The sequence below is a fragment of the Salmo salar genome, chromosome 20, assembly GCF_965601325.2.
Source record: "Salmo salar chromosome 20, fSalSal1, whole genome shotgun sequence".
NCBI lineage: Eukaryota > Metazoa > Chordata > Actinopteri > Salmoniformes > Salmonidae > Salmo > Salmo salar.
In genome coordinates this window covers 93676948-93704673 of record NC_138310.1, presented here as the reverse complement: position 1 = coordinate 93704673, position 27726 = coordinate 93676948, and the positions used below count along the sequence as shown (strand labels likewise).

General features: G+C 41.8%; 1 protein-coding gene across 1 annotated transcript; it reads right to left on the bottom strand.

Annotated features, from left to right (window-relative positions):
* Positions 1 to 1546: 1546 nt before the first annotated feature.
* On the bottom strand, positions 1547 to 26886 carry nars2 (asparaginyl-tRNA synthetase 2, mitochondrial). Its single transcript, XM_014163702.3, has 14 exons — positions 26551 to 26886; positions 24858 to 24967; positions 24117 to 24237; positions 21187 to 21327; positions 20694 to 20774; positions 20398 to 20504; positions 19499 to 19631; positions 18311 to 18409; positions 18139 to 18176; positions 8640 to 8706; positions 7595 to 7732; positions 5317 to 5414; positions 4587 to 4613; positions 1547 to 2505 (listed from the first exon to the last, which is right to left on the bottom strand). Exons 1-14 carry the CDS (start codon positions 26695 to 26697, stop codon positions 2361 to 2363), a joined length of 1452 nt encoding a protein of 483 aa, XP_014019177.1. The 5' UTR covers positions 26698 to 26886; the 3' UTR covers positions 1547 to 2360.
* Between the last annotated feature and the right edge of the window lie 840 nt (positions 26887 to 27726).

The following is a 27726-nucleotide window of genomic DNA, read 5'->3' as shown; positions in this document are numbered from 1 at the left end:
GATGATGTTGAATCAACGCGGAAAACGGATTGGATTGAAAAATATATATATGTTTTACATCAATCATATAGGAATGTCAAGATTTGTTTTTTCACACCCAACTTTTAACTTAAATCCGGTGACATGTTTTTGTTGATTTCACGTTTAATTCACTTTAGTTGACATCTCAACCAAATGTAAATCAGAAGTAGATGTTAAACTGGTGTGTCTGTGCTCAGTGGGCAGAGACAAATGAAATAGTGAACATGGAAACAGGAGATGTACTATAGCAGAAAGACTATGTGTCTACTTAGACAAACCGTAATGTAAACATGTCGGTGAATGGAAACATTCATCTGTAAATAAGGACAATTGGTTTCATCCAACTTTTTAATGCATGAAAGTCAAATTAATTAGTAGGCTAATAGGTTTCTAAGATAACATTTTATTCCACCTATAAGTTGTGTAGAGAAACTTGTGGGTTAATTAACTTTCGCTTGAATGCGAATCTTTCGTCGGTGGCAGAAAGACAAAGATACAGGATACAGAAAATACAGGAGATAGGAAATGAGGAAGAGGTGTAAAAAAACGCACCATCTAGTGGAGGAAAGAGACACTACACCACGTAGCTTTGGCCCAGGGCCCAGTTTCCCAAAAGCATCTTAAGCCTAGTTTCATCTGGGCGTTAGTGAAGGAACTCACACAATTAGTCTGGACACCATTACCTAACAAGGGCCATCATCACATAACCACAGGAACTGGATGTGATGTCAAAAGTTAATCCTTCTTCAGCCTTGTTTCGTCATCATAATACAAACAGTAGTGTGATCTTGTCTGTACACCTGAATTCCTCCTGTAAACAGTAGTGACCTTGTCTGTACACCTGAATTCCTCCTGTAAACAGTAGTGATCTTGTCTGTACACCTGAATTCCTCCTGTAAACAGTAGTGACCTTGTCTGTACACCTGAATTCCTCCTGTAAACAGTAGTGATCTTGTCTGTACACCTGAATTCCTCCTGTAAACAGTAGTGTGATCTTGTCTGTACACCTGAATTCCTCCTGTAAACAGTAGTGTGATCTTGTCTGTACACCTGAATTCCTCCTGTAAACAGTAGTGACCTTGTCTGTACACCTGAATTCCTCCTGTAAACAGTAGTGATCTTGTCTGTACACCTGAATTCCTCCTGTAAACAGTAGTGACCTTGTCTGTACACCTGAATTCCTCCTGTAAACAGTAGTGACCTTGTCTGTACACCTGAATTCCTCCTGTAAACAGTAGTGTGATCTTGTCTGTACACCTGAATTCCTCCTGTAAACAGTAGTGATCTTGTCTGTACACCTGAATTCCTCCTGTAAACAGTAGTGTGATCTTGTCTGTACACCTGAATTCCTCCTGTAAACAGTAGTGTGATCTTGTCTGTGCACCTGAATTCCTCCTGTAAACAGTAGTGTGATCTTGTCTGTGCACCTGAATTCCTCCTGTAAACAGTAGTGTGATCTTGTCTGTACACCTGAAGGACTCTTGGGAAACTGTACTAGACTCAATCAACAATACATTTGGTCCAATTAACATCGAATCACATTTTTTATTAGTCACATAAATGTTTATCGGATGTTATTTGCGGATGTAGCGAATTACATTTAAACATATGAGCAGTAGTTTGCAGCGCCCTCGGCACCCCTACTTCCCTGCGGCTATTCATTTATACACTATTTTTGACAGTTTCTTATATAAAACAACAACAGACAACATTTGATCATTTTTGACTTTTTATAAATCAAACAAACAAAAAAAAAACAGTGACATCTTTACAAACGAATCATCTGACCACAGTGATCCGTACACTGGGTGGACAAAACATTATGAACACCTGCTCTTTCCATGATATAGGTGAATCCAGGTTATGATCTCTCGTTGACGTCACTTGTTAAATCCACTTCAAATCAGTGTAGATGAAGTGGAGGATGACGGGTTAAAGAAGGATTTTTAAGCCTTGAGACCATTGAGACATGGATTGTGTCTGTGTGCCATTCAGAGGGTGAATGGGAAAGACAAAATATTTAAGTGCCTTTGAACGGGGTATGGTGGTAGGTGCCAGGCGCACCGGTTTGTGTAAAGAACTGCAACGCTGCTGGGTTTTTCACATTAAACAGTTTCCTGTGTGTATCAAGAATGGTCCACCACCCAAAGGACATCCAGCCAACTTGACACAACTGTGGGAAGCATTGGAGTTAACATGGACCAGCATCCCTGTGGAACACTTTCCACACCTTGTAGAGTCCATGTCCAGATTAACTGAGGCTGTTCTGAGAGGGTAAAAGGGGGTGTAACTCAATATTAGGAAGGTGTTCTTAATGTTTTGTCCACTCAGTGTATAGTTTACAGAAGGCACGAGCGGGAGTATCTGGGGAATGGAATAACGTCTTTGATGTTGTCGACCCCCAAAACACACTGCAGGTAGCGCTCAAAGCCCATACCAAACCCACCGTGAGGGACAGAACCAAACCGCCTCAGATCCAAATACCTGGACAGACAGAATACAGCAGATTAGAATAGAACAGAATCAAACAGTGCAGAGTAGAACAGATTAGAGTAGAATAGAGTAGAATAGAACAGATTAGAGTAGACTATAACAGATTAGAGTAGAATAGAGTAGAATAGAACAGATTAGAGTAGAATAGAGTAGACTATAACAGATTAGAGTAGAATATAACAGAATAGAACAGATTAGAGTAGAATAGAGTAGACTATAACAGATTAGAGTAGAATATAACAGAATAGAACAGATTAGAGTAGAATAGAGTAGACTATAACAGATTAGAGTAGAATAGAGTAGACTATAACAGATTAGAGTAGAATAGAGTAGACTATAACAGATTAGAGTAGAATATAACAGAATAGAACAGATTAGAGTAGAATATAACAGAATAGAACAGATTAGAGTAGAATAGAACAGAATAGAACAGATTAGAGTAGAATAGAACAGAACAGAATAGAACAGAATAGAACAGAATAGAACAGAATAGAATAGAATAGAACAGAACAGAATAGAACAGAACAGAATAGAACAGAATAGAATAGAACAGAATAGAACAGATTAGAATAGAATAGAACAGAACAGAACAGATTAGAGTAGAATATAACATAATCAAACCGTGTAGAATATAACAGAATAGAAAAGTTTAGAGTAGAATATAACAGAATAGAACAGTGCAGAGTAGAACAGAATAGAGTAGAATAGAACAGATTAGAGTAGAATATAACAGAATAGAACAGTGCAGAGTAGAACAGAATAGAGTAGAATAGAACAGATTAGAGTAGAATATAACAGAATAGAACAGTGCAGAGTAGAACAGAATAGAGTAGAATAGAACAGATTAGAGTAGAATATAACAGAATAGAACAGAACAGAAAAGATTAGAGTTGAATAGAACAGAATAGAAAAGATTAGAATAGAATAGAATTGAACAGTTTAGAGTAGAATATAACAGAATAGAAAAGATTAGAATATAACAGAATAGAACAGTGTAGAGTATAACAGAATAGAACAGATTAGAGTAGAATAGAACACAATAGAACAGATTAGAGTAGAATATAACAGAATATAACAGATTAGAGTAGAATATAACAGAATAGAACAGTGTAGAGTAGAATATAACAGAATAGAACAGTGTAGAGTAGAATAGAACAGAATAGAGTAGAATAGAACAGATTAGAGTAGAATATAACAGAATAGAACAGAATAGAGTAGAATATAACAGAATAGAACAGAACAGATTAGAGTAGAATATAACAGTGTAGAGTAGAATATAACAGAATAGAACAGATTAGAGTAGAATATAACAGAATAGAGTAGAATAGAACAGATTAGAGTAGAATATAACAGAATAGAACAGGATAGAACAGATTAGAGTAGAATATAACAGATTAGAGTAGAATATAACAGAATAGAACAGATTAGAGTAGAATAGAACAGAATAGAGTAGAATATAACAGAATAGAACAGAACAGATTAGAGTAGAATAGAACAGAATAGAACAGATTAGAGTAGAATAGAACAGAATAGAACAGATTAGAGTAGAATATAACAATAGAACAGATTAGAGTAGAATATAACAGAATAGAATAGTGTAGAATAGAACAGTGTAGAGTAGAATAGAACAGATTAGAGTAGAATATAACAATAGAACAGATTAGAGTAGAATATAACAGAATAGAACAGATTAGAGTAGAATATAACAGATTAGAGTAGAATATAACAGAATAGAACAGAACAGATTAGAGTAGAATAGAACAGAATAGAACAGATTAGAGTAGAATATAACAGAATAGAATAGTGTAGAATAGAACAGTGTAGAGTAGAATAGAACAGATTAGAGTAGAATATAACAATAGAACAGATTAGAGTAGAATATAACAGAATAGAACAGATTAGAGTAGAATATAACAGATTAGAGTAGAATATAACAGAATAGAACAGTGTAGAGTAGAATATAACAGAATAGAACAGTGTAGAGTAGAACGGAGTAGAAAATAATAAAGTACTTCATTATAAGCAAACATAGTTACACAATATCAACACGTGTTGAATTAAAATGCTCTTACCATCCGTATGTCTCATCCAAGCCAGCCCTAAAGAAGACGCATGTGTGTTTAACAGACGAGCAATTACAAACAATTACCAAATTGTGTTGATTCCATGTGTACATATCAATGACTGTGTTGTGTAAATATATATTCTCAATATTCCACTTTTCACATTTCTGTCTGTTGTATGGCAAATATATGTATGTATACAGTAAATATGTATGTATTTATACAGAACATATGTGTGTATTTCTACAGTATACATGTGTGTATTTCTACAGTATACATGTATGTATTTCTACAGTATACATGTATGTATTTCTACAGTATACATGTATGTATTTATACAGTATACATGCATGTATTTATACAGTATACATGCATGTATTTATACAGTATACATGTATGTATTTATACAGTATACATGTATGTATTTATACAGTATACATGTATGTATTTATACAGAATACATGTATGTATTTATACAGTATATATGTATGTATTTATACAGTATATATGTATGTATTTATACAGTATATATGTATGTATTTATACAGAATACATGTATGTATTTATACAGTATATATGTATGTATTTATACAGTATATATGTATGTATTTATACAGTATATATGTATGTATTTATACAGTATATATGTATGTATTTATACAGTATATATGTATTGGACATGTTATTTTATCTGAAAGTTGTAAAAGAGTTATTTCAGGGGATAATGTTGTGTTCTTACTGTGCTAGTCGCGTCTTCAGTAGGTCCAGTCTGTCCTCTCTCAGAGATCCTCCACACATCTCCCCAACTCCGGGGACCAATAGGTCTACTGCTGCTGCCTGGGGAGGCGCACACACACACACACACACACACACACACACACACACACACACACACACACACACACACACACACACACACACACACACACACACACACACACACACACACACACACACACACACACACACACACACACACACACAACTGGGTGACTAAAGGACTTTCATCTTTTACACTAAACCGTAAGGATGACTGGGCTGCAAGTGTGGAAGAAAGTACATTTAAAATTACAGATGACACTGGTTCAACTGAAATGACCGGAACTGGTTCAACTGACATGACCGGAACTGGTTCAACTGACAAGACCGGAACTGGTTCAACTGACAAGACCGGAACTGGTTCAACTGACAAGACCGGAACTGGTTCAACTGACATGACCGGAACTGGTTCAACTGAAATGACCGGAACTGGTTCAACTGACATGACCGGAACTGGTTCAACTGACATGACCGGAACTGGTTCAACTGAAATGACCGGAACTGGTTCAACTGAAATGACCGGAACTGGTTCAACTGAAATGACCGGAACTGGTTCAACTGAAATGACCGGAACTGGTTCAACTGAAATGACCGGAACTGGTTCAACTGAAATGACCGGAACTGGTTCAACTGACATGACCGGAACTGGTTCAACTGAAATGACCGGAACTGGTTCAACTGACATGACCGGAACTGGTTCAACTGACATGACCGGAACTGGTTCAACTGAAATGACCGGAACTGGTTCAACTGAAATGACAGGAACTGGTTCAACTGACAAGACCGGAACTGGTTCAACTGACAAGACCGGAACTGGTTCAACTGACATGACCGGAACTGGTTCAACTGACATGACCGGAACTGGTTCAACTGACATGACCGGAACTGGTTCAACTGACATGACCGGAACTGGTTCAACTGAAATGACCGGAACTGGTTCAACTGAAATGACCGGAACTGGTTCAACTGACAAGACCGGAACTGGTTCAACTGACAAGACCGGAACTGGTTCAACTGACAAGACCGGAACTGGTTCAACTGAAATGACCGGAACTGGTTCAACTGAAATGACCGGAACTGGTTCAACTGACATGACCGGAACTGGTTCAACTGACATGACCGGAACTGGTTCAACTGACATGACCGGAACTGGTTCAACTGAAATGACCGGAACTGGTTCAACTGACATGACCGGAACTGGTTCAACTGACATGACCGGAACTGGTTCAACTGAAATGACCGGAACTGGTTCAACTGAAATGACCGGAACTGGTTCAACTGACAAGACCGGAACTGGTTCAACTGACAAGACCGGAACTGGTTCAACTGAAATGACCGGAACTGGTTCAACTGAAATGACCGGAACTGGTTCAACTGAAATGACCGGAACTGGTTCAACTGAAATGACCGGAACAGGTTCAACTGACATGACCGGAACTGGTTCAACTGACATGACCGGAACTGGTTCAACTGACAAGACCGGAACTGGTTCAACTGACATGACCGGAACTGGTTCAACTGAAATGACCGGAACTGGTTCAACTGAAATGACCGGAACTGGTTCAACTGAAATGACCGGAACTGGTTCAACTGACATGACCGGAACTGGTTCAACTGACATGACCGGAACTGGTTCAACTGACATGACCGGAACTGGTTCAACTGAAATGACCGGAACTGGTTCAACTGACAAGACCGGAACTGGTTCAACTGACAAGACCGGAACTGGTTCAACTGAAATGACCGGAACTGGTTAAACTGAAATGACCGGAACTGGTTCAACTGACAAGACCGGAACTGGTTCAACTGAAATGACCGGAACTGGTTCAACTGACAAGACCGGAACTGGTTCAACTGACATGACCGGAACTGGTTCAACTGACATGACCGGAACTGGTTCAACTGAAATGACCGGAACTGGTTCAACTGACATGACCGGAACTGGTTCAACTGAAATGACCGGAACTGGTTCAACTGAAATGACCGGAACTGGTTCAACTGAAATGACCGGAACTGGTTCAACTGAAATGACCGGAACCATACAACTTTAATAGGTGAAACAATGAACATTTTTAACTATGGAGTGGAGTTTGTTTTGCCTTTATTTAACAAGGTGACTCATTAACAACACATTCTCTTTTATAATAATAACCTGATGTGTCGTTCAAACTAGACCTCCATGTGCTACGTGATCTTACAGTGTGTAGAGGTTGGTCCTGGTTGTCTCGTGCGTAGAAGGGCTTCAGGGCATAGGGGTAATCAGTGACGAAGAGAGGAAAATCGCCACAATGTTTCACCAGGTACTTCTCATGCTCTGTCTGCAAGTCACAGCCCCACTGAGAGAGGGAGGGAGGGGGACGAAAAGGGGAAGAGAATGAGTAAAAGAGGGAGGGAGAGGAAGGTAGGGAGAGAGGTGAGGTAGAGGGAGGGAGGGAGGGAGGGAGGGGGACGAAAAGGGGAAGAGAATGAGTAAAAGAGGGAGGGAGAGGAAGGTAGGGAGAGAGGTGAGGTAGAGGGAGGGAGGGAGGGAGTAAGAGGCAGAAAGAGAATGAGAGAGAAAAGGCTTGACCCCACACATGCCTGAAAACGTAGAATCTAAGGTGTGAAAATTGAATCAGGTTGACACAGTACAGAATACACAGGGTACAACATTCTAGAAAAGAGCTCTACAGCTATCTCCTTCTGAAGGAGAATAGAGCTGTACTCTACTGACATCTGTTTATAAACAGCTATCTCCTTCTGAAAGAGCTCTACAGCTATCTCCTTCTGAAAGAGCTCTACAGCTATCTCCTTCTGAAAGAGCTCTACAGCTATCTCCTTCTGAAAGAGCTCTACAGCTATCTCCTTCTGAAAGAGCTCTACAGCTATCTCCTTCTGAAAGAGACTACAGCTATCTCCTTCTGAAAGAGCTCTACAGCTATCTCCTTCTGAAAGAGCTCTACAGCTATCTCCTTCTGAAAGAGCTCTACAGCTATCTCCTTCTGAAAGAGACTACAGCTATCTCCTTCTGAAAGAGCTCTATAGCTATCTCCTTCTGAAAGAGCTCTATAGCTATCTCCTGAAAGAGCTCTATAGCTATCTCCTGAAAGAGACTACAGCTATCTCCTTCTGAAAGAGACTACAGTTATCTCCTTCTGAAAGAGACTACAGTTATCTCCTTCTGAAAGAGACTACAGTTATCTCCTTCTGAAAGAGACTACAGTTATCTCCTTCTGAAAGAGAATAGAGCTGTACTCTACTTACATCTGTTTTGAAAGCAAATTTCTTGGAGCTGCTGTTGAGGATGTTTATGGCTTCTGTGTAGGTTATCCTGCAGCAAAGAGATGGAAATAACAATCATTATGTAATCACTGTATATTAATGATCCCTGTGTAATCATTAAATATCCTTTTTGGGGTATTTTATTAAGATCCCCATTAGCTGTTGTAAAAGCAGCAGATACTCTTCCTGGGGTTCCACGCGAAACATGAAACATAATACAGAACATTAATAGACAAGAACAGCTCAAGGACAGAACTACATACATTTAAAAAAAAAAAAAGGCACACGTAGCCTACATATCAGTACATACGATATCAACCCAGAATATATCGGACTGCTTTTTCTCCTATCGCTTCACCGGATTTCTACTGCAAGCTCTGGACCATTACACCGGATCATCGCAGCTAGCTAGCTGCAACCGAGTGGCTACTGCTGGCTAACGCCTCTGTCCCGAAGCAAGCACCAGTTAGCCTGGAGCTAGGCTCATCTCCCAGCTACCCGAAGATGGTGAACCAGCTAATTCTTGGGCTACAATACCTCTTTTGCCAATTGGTCTGGACCCTTTATTGCCGACACGGAGCCCCGACGATCCATCACGACTGGTCTGCCGATGTAATCGTCCGAGGTGGTTTCAACACGCTTTTCCGTTGCGATGTCGCATCTGCTAGCCCCGGCCCGCTAGCTGTCTGAATCGCCGTGTTTCCAGCTCGCCTGGCGTAGTATCGACTACCGAACGGCTCCCTGACTTACCTATTGCTGCTCATTGGACCCTATGATCACTCGGCTACACATGCCTCTCCCTAATGTCAATATGCCTTGTCCACTGCTGTTTAGGTTAGTTATTATTGTCTTAATTCACTGTAGAGCCCTCAGCCTCACCCTAAATGCCTTAGATAGCTCTTTTGTCCCACCCTCCACACATGTGGAGACCTCACCTGGCTTAACTGGTGCCTCCAGAGACGCAACCGCTCTCATCGTCACTCAATGCCTAGGTTTACCTCCACTGTACTCACATCCTACCATACCCTTGTCTGTACATTATGCCTTGAATCTATTCTACCACGCCCAGAAATCTGCTCCTTTTATTCTCTGTCCCCAGCATACTAGAAGACCGGTTCTTATAGCCTTTACCCGTACCCTCATCCTACTCCTCCTCTATTCCTCTGGTGATGTAGAGGTTAATCCAGGCCCTGTAGCCCGCAGTACCACACCTATTCCCCAGGCGCTCTCATTTGTTGACTTCTGTAACCGTAAAAGCCTTGGTTTCATGCATGTTAACATCAGAAGCCTCCTCCCTAAGTTTGTTTTATTCACTGCTTTAGCATACTCCGCCAACCCTGATGTCCTTGCCGTGTCTGAATCCTGGCTTAGGAAGGCCACCAAAAATCCTGAAACTTCCATCCCTAACTATAACATTTTCCGACAAGATAGAACTGCCAAAGAGGGTGGAGTTGCAATCTACTGCAAAGATAGCCTGCAGAGTTCTGTCATACTTTCCAGGTCTGTACCCAAACAATTTGAGCTTCTACTTTTAAAAATCCACCTTTCCAGAAATAAGTGTCTCACTGTTGCCGCCTGTTATAGAACCCCCTCAGCCCCCAGCTGTGCCCTGGACACCATATGTGAATTGATTGCCCCCCATCTATCTTCAGAGTTCATTCTGTTAGGTGACCTTAACTGGGATATGCATAACACCTCGGCCGTCCTATGATCCAAGCTAGATGCCATCAATCTCACCCGAATTATCAAGGAACCTACCAGGTACAACCCTAAATCCGTAACCATGGGCATCCTCATATATATCATCCTGACCAACTTGCCCTCTAAATACACCTCTGCTGTCTTCAACCAGGATCTCAGCAATCACTGCCTCATTGCCTGCGCCCGTAATGGGTCCGCGGTCAAACGACCTCCACTCATCACTGTCAAACGCTCCCTAAAACACTTCTGCGAGCAGGCCTTTCTAATCGATCTGGCCCTGGTATCCTGGAAGGATATTGACCTCATTCCGTCAGTAGAGGATGCCTGGTTATTCTTTAAAAGTGCTTTCCTCACCATCTTAAATAAGCATGCCCCATTCAAAATATGCAGAACTAAGAACAGATATAGCCCTTGGTTCACCCCAGACCTGACTGCCCTTGACCAGCACAAAAACATCCTGTGGCGTACTGCATTAGCATCAAATAGCCCCCGCGATATGCACATTTTCTGGGAAGTCAGGGGCCAATATACACACAGTTAGCAATGCCAGCTTTTTAAAACAGAAATTTGCATCCTGTAGCACTAATTCCAAAAGGTTTTGGGACTCTGTAAAGTCCATGGAGAATAAGAGCACCTCCTCCCAGCTGCCCACTGCACTGAGGCTAAGAAACACTGTCACCACCAATAAATCCACGATAATCGATCATTTCAATAAGCATTTTTCTACAGCTGGCCATGCTTTCAACCTGGCTACCCCTACCAACAGCTCTGCACCCCCCGCAGAAACGTGCACAAGCCCCCCCTGCTTCTCCTTCACCCAAATCCAGATAGCTGATGTTCCGAAAGAGCTGCAAAATCTGGATCCCTACAAATCAGCTGGGCTAGACAATCTGGACCCTGTCTAAAATTATCCACCGAAATTGTTGCAAACCCTATTCCTAGCCTGTTCAACATCTCTTTCGTATCGTCCGAGATCCCTAAAGATTGGAAAGCTGCCGCTGTCACCCCCCTCTTCAAAGGGGAGACACTCTAGACCCAAACTGTTATAGACCCATATCCATCCTGCCCTGCCTTTCTAAAATTTTCGAAAGCCAAGTTAACAAACCGATCACCGACCATTTTGAATCCCACCGTACCATCTCCACAATGCAATCTGGTTTCCGAGCTGGTCATGGGTGCACCTCAGCCACGTTCAAGGTCCTAAACGATATCATAACCGCCATCGATAAAAGACATTACTGTGCAGCCGTCTTCATCGTCCTGGCCAAGGCTTTCGACTCTGTCAATCACCGTATTCTTATCGGCAGACTCAACAGCCTTGGTTTCTCAAATGATTGCCTCGCCTGGTTCACCAACTACTTCTCAGACAGAGTTCAGTGTGTCAAATCGGAGGGCCTGTTATTTCTCTGATCCACCTCTACGCAGACGACACCATTCTGTATACTTCTGGCCCCTCTTTGGACACTGTGTTAACTAACCTCCAGACGAGCTTCAATGCCATACAACTCTCCTTCCGTAGCCTCCAACTGCTCTTAAACGCTAGTAAAACCCAAATACATGCTCTTCAACCGATTGCTGCAAGCACCTGATCGTCCGTCCAGCATCACTACGCTGGACGGTTCTGACTTAGAATATGTGGACAACTACAAATACCTAGGTGTCTGGTTAGACTGTAAACTCTCCTTCCAGACTCACGATAAGCATCTCCAATCCAAAATTAAATCTAGAATCGGCTTCCTATTTTGAAACTAAGCCTCCTTCACTCATGCTGCCAAACATACCCTCGTAAAACTGACTATCCTACCGATCCTTGACATTTTATTTTACCTTTATTTAACTAAGTCAGTTATGAACAAATTCTTATTTTCAATGACGGCCTAGGAACAGTGCCTTTTTCAGGGGCAGAACGACAGATTTTTACCTTGTCAGCTCAGGGATTCGATCTTGCAACCGGTCCAACGCACTAACCACTAGGCTACCTGCCGCCCCCCATGACTTTGGCGATGTCATTTACAAAATAGCCTCCAACACTCTACTAAGTAAATTGGATGTAGTCTATCACAGTGCCATCTGTTTTGTCACCAAAGCCCCATATACTACCCACCACTGCGACCTGTACGCTCTCGTTGGCTGGCCCTCGCTTCATATTCGTTGCCAAACCCACTGACTCCAGGTCATCTATAAGTCTCTGCTAGGTAAAGCCCCACCTTATCTCAGCTCACTGGTCACCATAGCAACACCCACCCGTAGCACGAACTCCAGCAGGTATATCTCACTGATCATCCCCGAAGCCAACACCTGCTGTGGTCGCTTTTCCTGCCAGTTCTCTGCTGCCAATGACTGGAACGAACTGCAAAAATCACTGAAGCTGGAGTCTTATATCTCCCTCTCTAACTTTAAGCATCAGCTGTCAGAGCAGCTTACCGATCACTGTACCTGTATACAGCCCATCTGTAAATAGCCGACCCAACTACCTCATCCCCATATTGTTATGTATCTTCTTGCTCTTTTGCACCCCAGTATCTCTACTTGCACATCATAATTTGCACATCTATCACTCCAGTGTTAATGCTACATTGTTATTAATTTGCCTCTATGGCTTATTTATTGCCTTACCTCCCTAATCTTCTACATTTGCACACACTGTATATAGATTTTCCTATTGTGTTATTGACTGTACGTTTGTTTATTCCATGTGTAACTCTCTGTTGTTTGTGTCGCACTGCTTTGCTTTATCTTGGCCAGGTCGCAGTTGTAAATGAGAACTTGTTCTCAACTGGCCTACCTGGTTAAATAAAGGTGAAATAAAAAAAATACACAAACTATCTGGGTCAAATAGGGGAGAGGCGTTGTGCCGTGAGGTGTTGCTTTATCTGTTTTTTAAACCAGGTTTGCTGTTTAATTTGAACAATATGAGATGGAAGGGAGTTCCATGCAGTAATGGCTCTATATAATACTGTACACTTCCTTGAATTTGTTCTGGATTTGGGGACTGTGAAAAGACCCCTTGTGGCATGTCTAGTAGGGTAAGTGTGTGTGTGTCACAGCTGTGTGTAAGTTGAGTATGCAAACAATTAGGAATTTTTAACACATTCATGTTTCTTATAAAAAGAAGAAGTGATGCAGTCAGTCTCTCCTCAACTCTCAGCGAAGAGAGAGAGACTGGCATGCATAGTATTTATATCAGCCCTCTGATTACAATTAAGAGCAAAATGTGCCGCTCTGTTCTGGGCCAGCTGCAGCTAAACTAGGTATTTCCTTGCAGCACTGGACCACACGCCCGGACAATAATCAAGATAAGACAAATCTAGAGCCTGCAGAACTTGCTTTTAGGGATGTGGTGTCAAAAAAGCAGAGCACCTCTTTATTACAGACAGACCTCTCCCCATCTTTACAACCATTGAATCTATATGTTTTGACCAGTTTCCAATCTAAGGTAAAACCAAGTAATTTAGTTCTCAAATTGTCCAACACACACCATTCAATATCAGATCCAGCTGAGGTCTAGAACTTAAGGAACAATTTGTACCAAATAAAGGCTCTTAGTTTTAGAGATGTTCAGGACCAGTTTATTACTGGCCACCCATTCCACAACAGACTGCAACTCTCTGTTAAGGGTTTCAGTGACTTCATTAGCTGTGGTTGCTGATGCGTATATGGTTGAATCATCAGCATACATGGACACACATGCTTTGTTTAATGCCAGTGGCAGGTCATTGGTAAAAAATAGAAAAGAGTAGAGGGCCTAGAGAGCTGCCCTGCGGTACACCACACTTTACATGTATAACATTAGAGAAGCTTCCATTAAAGAAAACCCTTTGAGTTCTATTAGATAGATAGTTCTGAATCCACGATATGGCAGAGGTAGAAAAGCCACAACACAAGTTCTCTCAACAACAGTTTAACCTGTTAGGGCTAGGGGGCAGTATTGACACGGCTGGATAAAAAAACGTACCCGATTTAATCTGGTTACTACTCCTGCCCAGTAACTAGAATATGCATATAATTATTGGCTTTGGATAGAAAACACCCTAAAGTTTCTAAAACAGTTTGAATGGTGTCTGTGAGTATAACAGAACTCATATGGCAGGCAAAACCCTGAGAAGATTCCATGCAGGAAGTGGCCTGTCTGACAAGTTGTGTTTCATCTGGGCTCTTTTTATTGAAGACTTAGGATCTTTGCAATAACGTGACACTTCCTACGGCTCCCATAGGCTCTCAGAGCCCGGGAAAAAGCTGAAGGATATCGAGGCAGGCTCTGGCTGAAACACATTATCGCGTTTGGCAAGTGGCCGCTCAGAGTACTGTGGGCTTAGGCGCGTGCCCGAGTCGACCGAATGCTTTATTTTCTTTCCTCTGTTTACCTAAATGCAGATTCCCGGTCGGAATATTATCGCTTTTTTACTAGAAAAATGGCATAAAAATTGATTTTAAACAGCGGTTGACATGCTTCGAAGTACGGTAATGGAATATTTAGAATTTTTTTGTCACGAATTGCGCCATGCTCGTCACCCTTATTTACCCTTTCGGATAGTGTCTTGAACGCACGAACAAAACGCCGCTGTTTGGATATAACTATGGATTATTTTGAACCAAACCAACATTTGTTATTGAAGTAGAAGTCCTGGGAGTGCATTCTGACGAAGACAGCAAAGGTAATAACATTTTTCTTATAGTAAATGTGACTTTTCTGAGTGCTAAACTTGCTGGGTGTCTAAATAGCTAGCCCTGTGATGCCGGGCTATCTACTGAGAATATTGCAAAATGTGCTTTCACCGAAAAGCTATTTTAAAATCGGACATATCGAGTGCATAGAGAAGTTCTGTATCTATAATTCTTAAAATAATTGTTATGCTTTTTGTGGATGTTTATCGTGAGTAATTTAGTAAATTCACCGGCAGTGTTCGGTGGGAATGCTAGTCACATGCTAATGTAAAAAGCCGGTTTTTGATATAAATATGAACTTGATTGAACAAAACATGCATGTATTGTATAACATAATGTCCTAGGGTTGTCATCTGATGAAGATCATCAAAGGTTAGTGCTGCATTTAGCTGTGGTTTGGGTTTATGTGACATTATATGCTAGCTTGAAAAATGGGTGTCTGACTATTTCTGGCTGGGTACTCTCCTGACATAATCTAATGTTTTGCTTTCGTTGTAAAGCCTTTTTGAAATCGGACAGTGTGGTTAGATTAACGAGAGTCTTGTCTTTAAAATGGTGTAAAATAGTCATATGTTTGAAAAATTGAAGTTTTTGCATTTCTAAGGTTTTTGAATAACGCACCACGGGATTCCACTGGCTGTTACGTAGGTGGGATGATTTGGTGCCACCTATCCTAGAGAGGTTAAGGTCAATAATATCAAAGGCAGCACTGAAATCTAACAGTACAGCTCCCACAATCTGCTTATTATCAATTTCTTTCAACCAATCATCAGTCATTTGTGTCAGTGCAGTACATGTTGAGTGCCCTTCTCTATAAGCATGTTGAAAGTCTGTTGTTAATTTGTTTACAGAGAAATAGCATTGTATTTGGTCAAACACCATTTTTTTCCCGACAGTTTGCTAAGAGCTGGCAGCAAGCTGATAGGTCTGCTGTTAGAACCAGTAAAGGCCAGCTTTACCACTCTTGGGTAGCGGAATGACTTTGGCTTCCCTCCAGGCCTGAGGACAAAGACTTCCTTCTAGGCTCAGATTAAAGATATGACAGATAGGAGTGGCTATAGAGTCAGATACCATCCTCAGTAGCTTTCCATCTAAGTTGTCAATGCCAGGAGGTTTGTCATTATTGATCGATAGCAATTGTCCCATCTCTTTCAACCATGCAGTTTTTCAATTCCTCATCAATCCATGGAGCCTTCACAGTTCTAACAGTCAGTTTCTTAACAGGTGCATGTTTAGCAATAATTGGAAGAAGCAATTTCATAAATTCATCAAGTGCAGCGTCTGGATGCTCCTCATTAATCACATCAGACCAACCAATATGTTTTAACATCATCCACATAAGAGTCACAGCAAAATCTTTTGTATGATCTCTTATACACTATTTTAGGCCCAGCTGTTGGAACTTTGGCTTTCCTGGATATAGCCTCTATATTGTGATCATTGTATCCAATGGGTACGGATACAGCTTTAGAACAAAGTTCTACAGATTTAGTAAAAATGATGCATGTGGATGATCTTGTTCCTGTAGTGTTTTGTAAACACCCTGGTAGGTTGATTAATAACCTACAGCCACGGGTTACAGTAAGAAGCTTCCTCTTGAGAGGACAGCTTGATGAGAACCAGTCAATATTCAGGTCCCCAAGAAGCTTGATGAAAACCAGTCAATATTCAGGTCCCCAAGAAAGGATACCTCTCTGTTCACATAACATACACTATCAAGCATTTCACACATATTATTTAGATACTGACTGTTAGCACTTGGTGGCCAATAGCAACACCCCAAAGGAAAATGGTTCCAAACTTCTTCCATTTAAGAATGATGGAGGCCACTGTGTTCTTGGGGGCCTTCAATGCTGCAGACATTTTTTGGTACCATTCCCCAGATCTGTGCCTCGAGCCAGGATTGTGTCAGAGCTCTACGGACAATTCCTTCGACCTCATGACTTGGTTTTTACTCTGACATTCACTGTCAACTGTGGGACCTTATATAGACAGGTGTGTGCCTTTCCAAATCATGTCCAATCAATTGCATTTACCACAGGTGGACTCCAAACAAGTTGTAGAAACATCTCAAGGATGATCAATGGAAACAGGATGCACCTGAGCTCAATTTTGAGTCTCATAGCGAAGGGTCTGAATACTGATGTAAATAAGGTATTTCATTTTCTTTTTATAGATACATTTGCAAACATTTCTAAAATCCTGTTTTTGACTTGTCGATATGGGGTATTGTGTGTAGATTTATGAGGAAAAACATTAAATTTGATCAATTTTAGAATAAGGCTGTAATGTAATTTAAAATGTGGAAAAAGTCAAAGGATCTGAATAATAATTTTGACTAGTTATTGTTATTCACTGTGTATCAGGTCACTATTTATATTCCATCTTCTTCATTGGTATCTTTAACTCTGCATTGTTGTTCACCAAGGACCCCATCAGTCAGCATTTCACTGTTAGTCAACACCTGTTGTTTACCAAGGACCTGTTGTTTACCAAGGACCCCGTCAGTCAACACCTGTTGTTTACCAAGGACCCCGTCAGTCAACACCTGTTGTTTACCAAGGACCTGTTGTTTACCAAGGACCCCGTCAGTCAACACCTGTTGTTTACCAAGGACCCCGTCAGTCAACACCTGTTGTTTACCAAGGACCTGTTGTTTACCAAGGACCCCATCAGTCAACACCTGTTGTTTACCAAGGACCCCATCAGTCAACACCTGTTGTTTACCAAGGACCCCGTCAGTCAACACCTGTTGTTTACCAAGGACCCCATCAGTCAACACCTGTTGTTCACCAAGGACCCCATCAGTCAACACCTGTTGTTTACCAAGGACCTGTTGTTTACCAAGGATCCCGTCAGTCAACACCTGTTGTTCACCAAGGACCCCGTCAGTCAACACCTGTTGTTTACCAAGGACCCCGTCAGTCAACACCTGTTGTTCACCAAGCGTGTGACATTTGATTTGATTTAGATTGGTAGAGGTGAGACATGACCCATAAAGCAACCTAATCCCCTATACAGTGCACTACTACCCTTTGGGTCCTGGTCAAAAGTAGTGCACTCTGTAGGGAATAGGGAGCCATTTGGGACACATAAAAAACTTGCACACACTTACACATTAAAACTCTTCTTCATCATTAGATCCACATTGTCCTTGGGAGAAAATAGAGAAAACAGAATAATCTCTAGTTTAGATCAATAGGGTGTGAGGGGGAGGAGAGTTCAAAGTTCATTCAATATGTTCAGATGTATGGTATTGTGTTTTTAGATCTTTTCTGTTGTCTCACCCTGTATCCAGGTGACACATGTTTGTGATATAAAGCCACATCTTCAGGACACTGAGTTAGGAGATGTTCTGTTGTAGACCTGAACAAGTCTTCCATCACCTGAAGAGGTAAGGACACCAGTTAATGCAGAGTCATTTAGTCAAATCAGGTCTACAAGGAGACCAGGTAATGCTGATTAATTTAGTCAATCAGGTCTAGAAGGATTAATTTAGTCAAATCAGAGTCCAGGAGGAGAGGAACAGCTGGAGATCCCCGAGGAGAGGAACAGCTGGGGGTCCCCGAGGAGAGGAACAGCTGGGGGTCCCGAGGAGAGGAACAGCTGGGGGTCCCCGAGGAGAGGAACAGCTGGGGGTCCCCGAGGAGAGGAACAGCTGGGGGTCCCCGAGGAGAGATTTGGAACAGCTGGGGGTCCCCGAGGAGAGATTTGGAACAGCTGGGGGTCCCCGAGGAGAGATTTGGAACAGCTGGGGGTCCCCGAGGAGAGATTTGGAACAGCTGGGGGTCCCCGAGGAGAGGACCAGCTGGGGGTCCCGAGGAGAGGACCAGCTGGGGGTCCCGAGGAGAGGACCAGCTGGGGGTCCCCGAGGAGAGGAACAGCTGGGGGTCCCGAGGAGAGGACCAGCTGGGGGTCCCCGAGGAGAGGAACAGCTGGGGGTCCCGAGGAGAGGACCAGCTGGGGGTCCCCGAGGAGAGGAACAGCTGGGGGTCCCGAGGAGAGGAACAGCTGGGGGTCCCCGAGGAGAGATTTGGAACAGCTGGGGGTCCCCGAGGAGAGATTTGGAACAGCTGGGGGTCCCCGAGGAGAGGTTGAAAACCACTGCTGTAGTGACTGTGTGAAGGAGATCTATATCTCCACCAAGTACTGTAGATGATTACTAGTTAGAAACTCTTTATATTCCATACCTTCATAAGATCCTCTAGTGACTGTGTGAAGGAGATCTATATCTCCACCAAGTACTGTAGATGATTACTAGTTAGAAACTCTTTATATTCCATACCTTCATAAGATCCTCTAGTGACTGTGTGAAGGAGATCTATATCTCCACCAAGTACTGTAGATGATTACTAGTTAGAAACTCTTTATATTCCATACCTTCATAAGATCCTCTAGTGACTGTGTGAAGGAGATCTATATCTCCACCAAGTACTGTAGATGATTACTAGTTAGAAACTCTTTATATTCCATACCTTCATAAGATCCTCTAGTGACTGTGTGAAGGAGATCTCTGCCTCCACCATGTAGAACTCAGCCAGGTGACGTCTGCTCTGAGAGTTTTCTGCCCGGAACGTTGGTCCAAAAGTGTACACTCCTGGAAACGCCCTGGAGGAGACATAGAAACCCAAAGTATAAATACTGCAAACATACAATACTCTCTCTGGATCGAGTGAGTGAGGTGAGTGAGTGGAGTGAGGTGAGTGAGTGGAGTGAGTGGAGTGAGTGGAGTGAGTGGAGTGAGTGGAGTGAGTGAGTGGAGTGAGTGAGTGAGTGGAGTGAGTGGAGTGAGGTGAGTGAGGTGAGTGAGGTGAGTGAGTGGAGTGAGTGGAGTGAGTGGAGTGAGTGGAGTGAGTGGAGTGAGTGGAGTGAGAGGAGTGAGTGAGTGAGAGGAGTGAGTGAGTGAGAGGAGTGAGTGAGTGAGAGGAGTGAGTGACTGAGTGAGTGAGTGAGTGAGTGAGTGAGTGAGTGAGTGAGTGAGTGAGTGAGTGAGTGAGTGAGTGAGTGAGTGGAGTGAGTGGAGTGAGTGGAGTGAGTGGAGTGAGGTGAGTGAGGTGAGTGGAGTGAGTGGAGTGAGAGGAGTGAGTGAGTGAGTGGAGTGAGTGACTGAGTGACTGAGTGACTGACTGAGTGGAGTGAGTGACTGAGTGAGTGACTGAGTGAGTGGAGTGAGTGACTGAGTGAGAGGAGTGAGTGAGTGAGTGGAGTGAGTGACTGAGTGACTGAGTGACTGAGTGACTGACTGAGTGGAGTGAGTGGAGTGAGTGACTGAGTGAGTGACTGAGTGAGTGACTGAGTGAGTGACTGAGTGAGTGACTGAGTGAGTGAGTGAGACTGAATGAATGCATGGTACTGAGTTCCAGGATGTCCTCACCCAGCCATGACCTCCAGATGCAGCTGCCCAGAGACAGTCAGGTACGCTGGGACAGAGAAGAAGTGTTGGTGCCCTTCCTCATCCTGGTTCTTCTCCTGACCTGCAGGCTGAGAGAAGATGGAAGACACATTAAACCTTCTCTTTACAATAACAACCAGATGTTCAAACTAAACTGAACCCAAGTATTATTATTATTATTATTATTATTATTATTATATTATGCTGAGACTTTATTTACTCCACCATTTTGTTGATGGCCAGAATAGAATTGTAATTCTCTGACACGCAGAGCTCACCTCAACCTGGAAGAGCTCTCCTGCTCCTTCACAGTCATTAGAGGTGAGGACTGGGGTGTGGATCTGAATAAAGCCCTTCTCCTGCAACAACAACAACACTAATATTATCATCCGGACCGGGGTGTGGATCTGAATAAAGCCCTCTCCTGCAACAACAACAACACTATATTATCATCCGGACTGGGGTATGGATCTGAATAAAGCCCCTCTCCTGCCCCTTCACAGTCATTAGAGGTGAGGACTCGGGTGTGGATCTGAATAAAGCCCTTCTCCTGCAACAACAACACCACTAATATTATCACTATTGGGTCCTCTTGGATATTTTATTTTCACATTGTACTTTCCCGACAAGGTTCCAGCACCTACGGTGGATGTGAAGGCTAGCCAGACCAGCACAGCAGAGCTAGGCTTGGGACAGTAGTGTGAAGAAGGATATGAGTTGATATAAAAAATGATATTCTAGTCTACTGGTTTAACATTGGTCTCGTCTCACCTTGAAATATTGCTGTATAGCAGCGGTGGCTTCGCTGCGTATTCTCAGCAGGGAACTGAAAGCGTTGGTCCTACACCTCAGATGAGGAAACTGACGGATGTATTCCAGACCATGTTTCTCCTTGATCTTAAACGGAAAGTACTGAAACAACAGAGAGCATGGTAACTGGGTCAGAGAGCATGGTAACTGGGTCAGAGAGCATGGTAACTGGGTCAGAGAGCATGGTAACTGGGTCAGAGAGCATGGTAACTGGGTCAGAGAGCATGGTAACTGGGTCAGAGAGCATGGTAACTGGGTCTGACTACAGAGAGCATGGTAACTGGGTCTGACTACAGAGAGCATGGTAACTGGGTCAGAGAGCATGGTAACTGGGTCAGAGAGCATGGTAACTGGGTCAGAGAGCATGGTAACTGGGTCAGAGAGCATGGTAACTGGGTCAGAGAGCATGGTAACTGGGTCAGAGAGCATGGTAACTGGGTCTGACTACAGAGAGCATGGTAACTGGGTCTGACTACAGAGAGCATGGTAACTGGGTCAGAGAGCATGGTAACTGGGTCAGAGAGCATGGTAACTGGGTCTGACTACAGAGAGCATGGTAACTGGGTCAGAGAGCATGGTAACTGGGTCAGAGAGCATGGTAACTGGGTCAGAGAGCATGGTAACTGGGTCAGAGAGCATGGTAACTGGGTCAGAGAGCATGGTAACTGGGTCTGACTACAGAGAGCATGGTAACTGGGTCAGAGAGCATGGTAACTGGGTCAGAGAGCATGGTAACTGGGTCAGAGAGCATGGTAACTGGGTCAGAGAGCATGGTAACTGGGTCAGAGAGCATGTTAACTGGGTCAGAGAGCATGGTAACTGGGTCAGAGAGCATGGTAACTGGGTCAGAGAGCATGGTAACTGGGTCAGAGAGCATGGTAACTGGGTCAGAGAGCATGGTAACTGGGTCTGACTACAGAGAGCATGGTAACTGGGTCAGAGAGCATGGTAACTGGGTCTGACTACAGAGAGCATGGTAACTGGGTCTGACTACAGAGAGCATGGTAACTGGGTCTGACTACAGAGAGCATGATAACTGGGTCTGACTACAGAGAGCATGGTAACTGGGTCTGACTACAGAGAGCATGGTAACTGGGTCTGACTACAGAGATTATGGTAACTGGGTCTGACTACAGAGAGCATGGCAACTGGGTCTGACTACAGAGAGCATGGTAACTGGGTCTGACTACAGAGAGCATGGTAACTGGGTCTGACTACAGTAAGATACACCATTAAAAGCATCAAAGCTAAAACACATTTATAACAAAACAATGACAGGTTAGCCTATAACTTATGAAACAATCATGATCTGATAGATACAGTCGGTCTAAAAATTATAGTCAGTGTATGAAGGTCTTTAAGAGCATCAAGGGTTTTTCAGATGTAATTATATATTTACCACAGGGTAACATTCTCCAACCACATCTACCTGGTTATATATTTACCACAGGGTAACATTCTCCAACCACATCTATCTGGTTATATATTTACATTCTCCAACCACATCTATCTGGTTATATATTTACATTCTCCAACCACATCTATCTGGTTATATATTTACATTCTCCAACCACATCTATCTGGTTATATATTTACATTCTCCAACCACATCTATCTGGTTATATATTAACATTCTCCAACCACATCTATCTGGTTATATATTAACATTCTCCAACCACATCTATCTTGTTATATATTTACATTCTCCAACCACATCTATCAGGTTATATATTTACATTCTCCAACCACATCTATCTGGTTATATATTTACATTCTCCAACCACATCTATCTGGTTATATATTTACATTCTCCAACCACATCTATCTGGTTATATATTAACATTCTCCAACCACATCTATCTGGTTATATATTAACATTCTCCAACCACATCCATCTGGTTATATATTTACATTCTCCAACCACATCCATCAGGTTATATATTTACATTCTCCAACCACATCCATCTGGTTATATATTTACATTCTCCAACCACATCCACCTGGTTATATATTTACATTCTCCAACCACATCTATCAGGTTATATATTTACATTCTCCAACCACATCTATCTGGTTATATATTTACATTCTCCAACCACATCCATCAGGTTATATATTTACATTCTCCAACCACATCCATCTGGTTATATATTTACATTCTCCAACCACATCCACCTGGTTATATATTTACATTCTCCAACCACATCTATCAGGTTATATATTTACATTCTCCAACCACATCTATCTGGTTATATATTTACATTCTCCAACCACATCTATCTGGTTATATATTTACATTCTCCAACCACATCTATCTGGTTATATATTTACATTCTCCAACCACATCTATCTGGTTATATATTTACATTCTCCAACCACATCTATCTGGTTATATATTTACATTCTCCAACCACATCTATCTGGTTATATATTTACATTCTCCAACCACATCTATCTGGTTATATATTTACATTCTCCAACCACATCTATCTGGTTATATATTTACATTCTCCAACCACATCTATCTGGTTATATATTTACATTCTCCAACCACATCTATCTGGTTATATATTTACATTCTCCAACCACATCTATCTGGTTATATATTTACATTCTCCAACCACATCTATCTGGTTATATATTTACATTCTCCAACCACATCTATCTGGTTATATATTTACATTCTCCAACCACATCTATCTGGTTATATATTTACATTCTCCAACCACATCTATCTGGTTATATATTTACATTCTCCAACCACATCTACCTGTTTATATATTTACATTCTCCAACAACATCTATCTGGTTATATATTTACATTCTCCAACCACATCTATCTGGTTATATATTTACATTCTCCAACCACACCCATCTGGTTATATATTTACCACAGGGTTACATTCTCCAACCACATCTATCTGGTCAGCCTGCAGTTCCACCTCCTGCTTGCGGCTGGGACTCGTGACCAGGCTTCCTGAGATCTCCACAGCACTCCCAAACGTCAGCAGTCTGGAGAAGAAGAAACAACCAGGAAACAACAGAGGAGTGATAATCAAGGCAATGAAAAATACTCATGATAGGTATAGTAATAAACCTTATATGATTCATCATATAGCGACACAAGTCACTCCACCCCAAAGAGAAGAGGGTGCTATGGGCCCTGGTTAAAAGTAGTGCACTATACAGGGAAGAGGGTGCTATGGGCCCTGGTTAAAAGTAGTGCACTATACAGGGAAGAGGGTGCTATGGGCCCTGGTTAAAAGTAGTGCACTATACAGGGAAGAGGGTGCTATGGGCCCTGGTCAAAAGTAGTGCACTATACAGGGAAGAGGGTGCTATGGGCCCTGGTCAAAAGTAGTGCACTATACAGGGAAGAGGGTGCTATGGGCCCTGGTTAAAAGTAGTGCACTATACAGGGAAGCGGGTGCTATGGGCCCTGGTCAAAAGCAGTGCACTATACAGGGAAGAGGGTGCTAGGGGTCCTGGTCAAAAGCAGTGCACTATACAGGGAAGAGGGTGCTAGGGGTCCTGGTCAAAAGTAGTGCACTATACAGGGAAGAGGGTACCATTTGGGACGTACACTGACTTTCAGGAGGATAATGCAACATAGCCTACAGGTACGTCCTCACCTGTGGTTGAGCTCTGAGCTGGCCACTACCTGTAGAGACTGAAGGGAGCTCCCGTCATTCACATGGAGAAACAAGTTCTCCTTCTGGGGTCTCACAGAGCGAACCCAGCCCTAGGATATCAGGAGGGACACAGTGGTGTCAAGTACTTAACCTCTTAAAGATCTCTACAGATCGGTGTCTAGCTAATGTGCGCTAATGTGATTAGCATGACATTGTAAGAAACAAGAACATTTCCCAGGACATAGACATGTCTTATATGGGCAGAAAGATTAAATTCATGTTAATCTAACTGCACTATCCAATTTACAGTAGCGATTACAGTGAAAACATACCATGCTATTGTTTGAGGAGAGTGCACACTGTATTTGAAAATGTATATATTGACCAATTAGGCACATTTGAGCAGACTTGATACAACATTTTGAACAGAAATGCAATGATTCATTGGATCAGTCTAAAAAGTTGCATATGCACTGCTGCCATCTAGTGGCCAACATCTAAATAGCACCTAGAGTCCTAAGTCAGATAATAGCCTTTCTCTTGTATTTCAAAGATGATGGAACAAAAAAAACACATGTTTTTTTCTTTGCATTATCTTTTACCAGATCTAATGTGTTATATTCTTCTACATTGATCTCACATTTCCACAAACTTCAAAGTGTTTCCTTTCAAATGGTACCAAGAATATGCATATCCTTAGTTCAGGTCCTGAGCTATAGGCAGTTAGATTTGGGTCTGTCATTTTAGGCGAAAATTGAAAAGAATGGTCCGATCCTTAAGAGGTTTTAAGTAAAAATAGTACTACTTAAATCATTTTTGGGTGTATCTGTACTTTACTTTTGATATTTTGACAACTTTTACTCAACTACATTCCAAAAGAAAATAATGTAACTTTCTACTCCATACATTTTCCCTGACACCCAAAATAACTCATTACATTTTGAATGTTTAGTAGGACAGTAAAATGGTCCAATTCACACACACTGTAAATGATGTCTTGAGTGTTGGAGTGAGCCCTTCCCGTAAACCTGTAAATAAAACAGAAAGCCGTCTGGTTTTCTTAATATAAGGATTTTTTTATACTTTCACTTTTGATACTTAAGTATATTTTAGCAATTAAATGCACTTTTGATACTTAAGTATATTTAAAACCAAATAGTTTCAGACTTTTACTCATGTAGTATTTTACTGGGTGACTTTCATTTTTACTTGAGTCATTTTCTATTAAGGCATCTTTACTTTTTCTCAAGTATGACAACAGCGTCGTTTTTAGATTTTAGTCATTTAGCAGACGCTCTTATCCAGAGCGACTGACAGCATTCATCATAAGATAGCTAGAGTTTGGTGGGACAACCACATATCACAGGCATAGAAAGTACTTTTTTCCACCACAGGAGGGACAGTACATTACATGATATACTTTGACCAACCCTGCCCTGAGTTAAATAGCTAAATACAGTAGCCCGTATTTAACCATTCAGAAATGAAGTTACAAATGTAATATTTGTAAATGACAGTGAAGGTGATGAACACCGAGTAGCAGCAGACCTCTGAGGGTCATTCGTTCATTCACTTACTTCTCATGAATTCATTTACGACAGTATTTTATTTCACCTTTATTTAACCCTGCATGTCAGTTAAGAACAAATTCTTATTTTACAATGACGGTTTACAGTAGACACAATTACAATACCTGCACTTTGATTTTTGTTCCCACTTGTAAATGTGAGATTGCTTCGCATATTGTGAGTTTTCTGGGTGTTTTCTGGCAGTAATGTCGAAGGCTTCGCAACAGTCCAACACCTCCTTCAGACAACCACAACCTATTCGCCGGCAACATCGTTACTATATGCCTCTAAATTTCAACGTTGAACAAATAAATAGTTTAGTTACAGACGCTAGATTATGCAATATGGAGCTACAATTACTAAAATGCTAAAAAAGGTAAACGATTTATTCATTATGACGGTTAAATTCAGTTTATAAAAGGCCAGTTGACATTCACGTTGTGCCGTCCTTCCTGGTTGAAGATCACATCCGGGTTGGGTCTCTGGCTATTGGTTCTCCTTCTTCTTCTTCTTCTTCGATGGGGTTTAACGGCGGTTTGCTATTGGTGCGATTCTGCGACATTATTTTAAACTAGACAATTTTTATTTATTTTATTTCACCTTTATTTAACCAGGTAGGCCAGTTGAGAACAAGTTCTCATTTACAATTGCGACCTGGCCAAGATAAAGCAAAGCAGTTCGACACATACAACAACACAGAGTTACACATGGAGTAAAACAAACATACAATCAATGATGCAGTAGGAAAAAAAAGTCTATATACAATGTGAGCAAATGAGGTGAGATAAGGGAGGTAAAGGCAATAAATAGGCCATGGTGGCGAAGTAAATACAATATAGCAAGTAAAATACTGGAATATGATTATGCTAAACCGTGGGCAAGGCAGCATCACAGATTGAACAATGACACAGATATTTCACCAGATCGTTTTAAAATGTTTTAAAAAGCATCCGCTATTTGGCATTGACACTCACTAGCAAATATGGTAGAGAGGAAGCCCAGCGGCCGGAAGTGGGGAGAAGATATAACGACATGGATTTTCACCGATATTCTTCTGATTTTCTCATCGATGGAACATTTAATCTCAATACAGTTTTCTGTTCCCAAAACTAGAATATGTTATAGATAAAGTGGACCAAGTTTGCTAGGCTTTTTGATAACGTTTTTAAAAAATATATGTCGTTGTTTAGGAAAGGCGAAATGAGTTATGGCACAGAGTAGGCGTTCCCTAGCGGAAATATGCAAATGAGTGCTTGAACGCACCAATAGAATCACGCTCTCTCGTGTATGGCTCTGCCCAA

Coding starts and splice junctions, on each gene's coding strand:
- nars2 (XM_014163702.3), bottom strand. CDS start 26,697: ATGTTGCCGGCGAATAGGTTGTGGTTGTCTGAAGGAGGTGTTGGACTG. Junction 20,505..20,693: donor GAGAGCTCTTCCAGGTTGAG/GTGAGCTCTGCG, acceptor ATCTTCTCTCAG/CCTGCAGGTCAGGAGAAGAA. Junction 19,632..20,397: donor CATCTGGAGGTCATGGCTGG/GTGAGGACATCC, acceptor TGTCTCCTCCAG/GGCGTTTCCAGGAGTGTACA.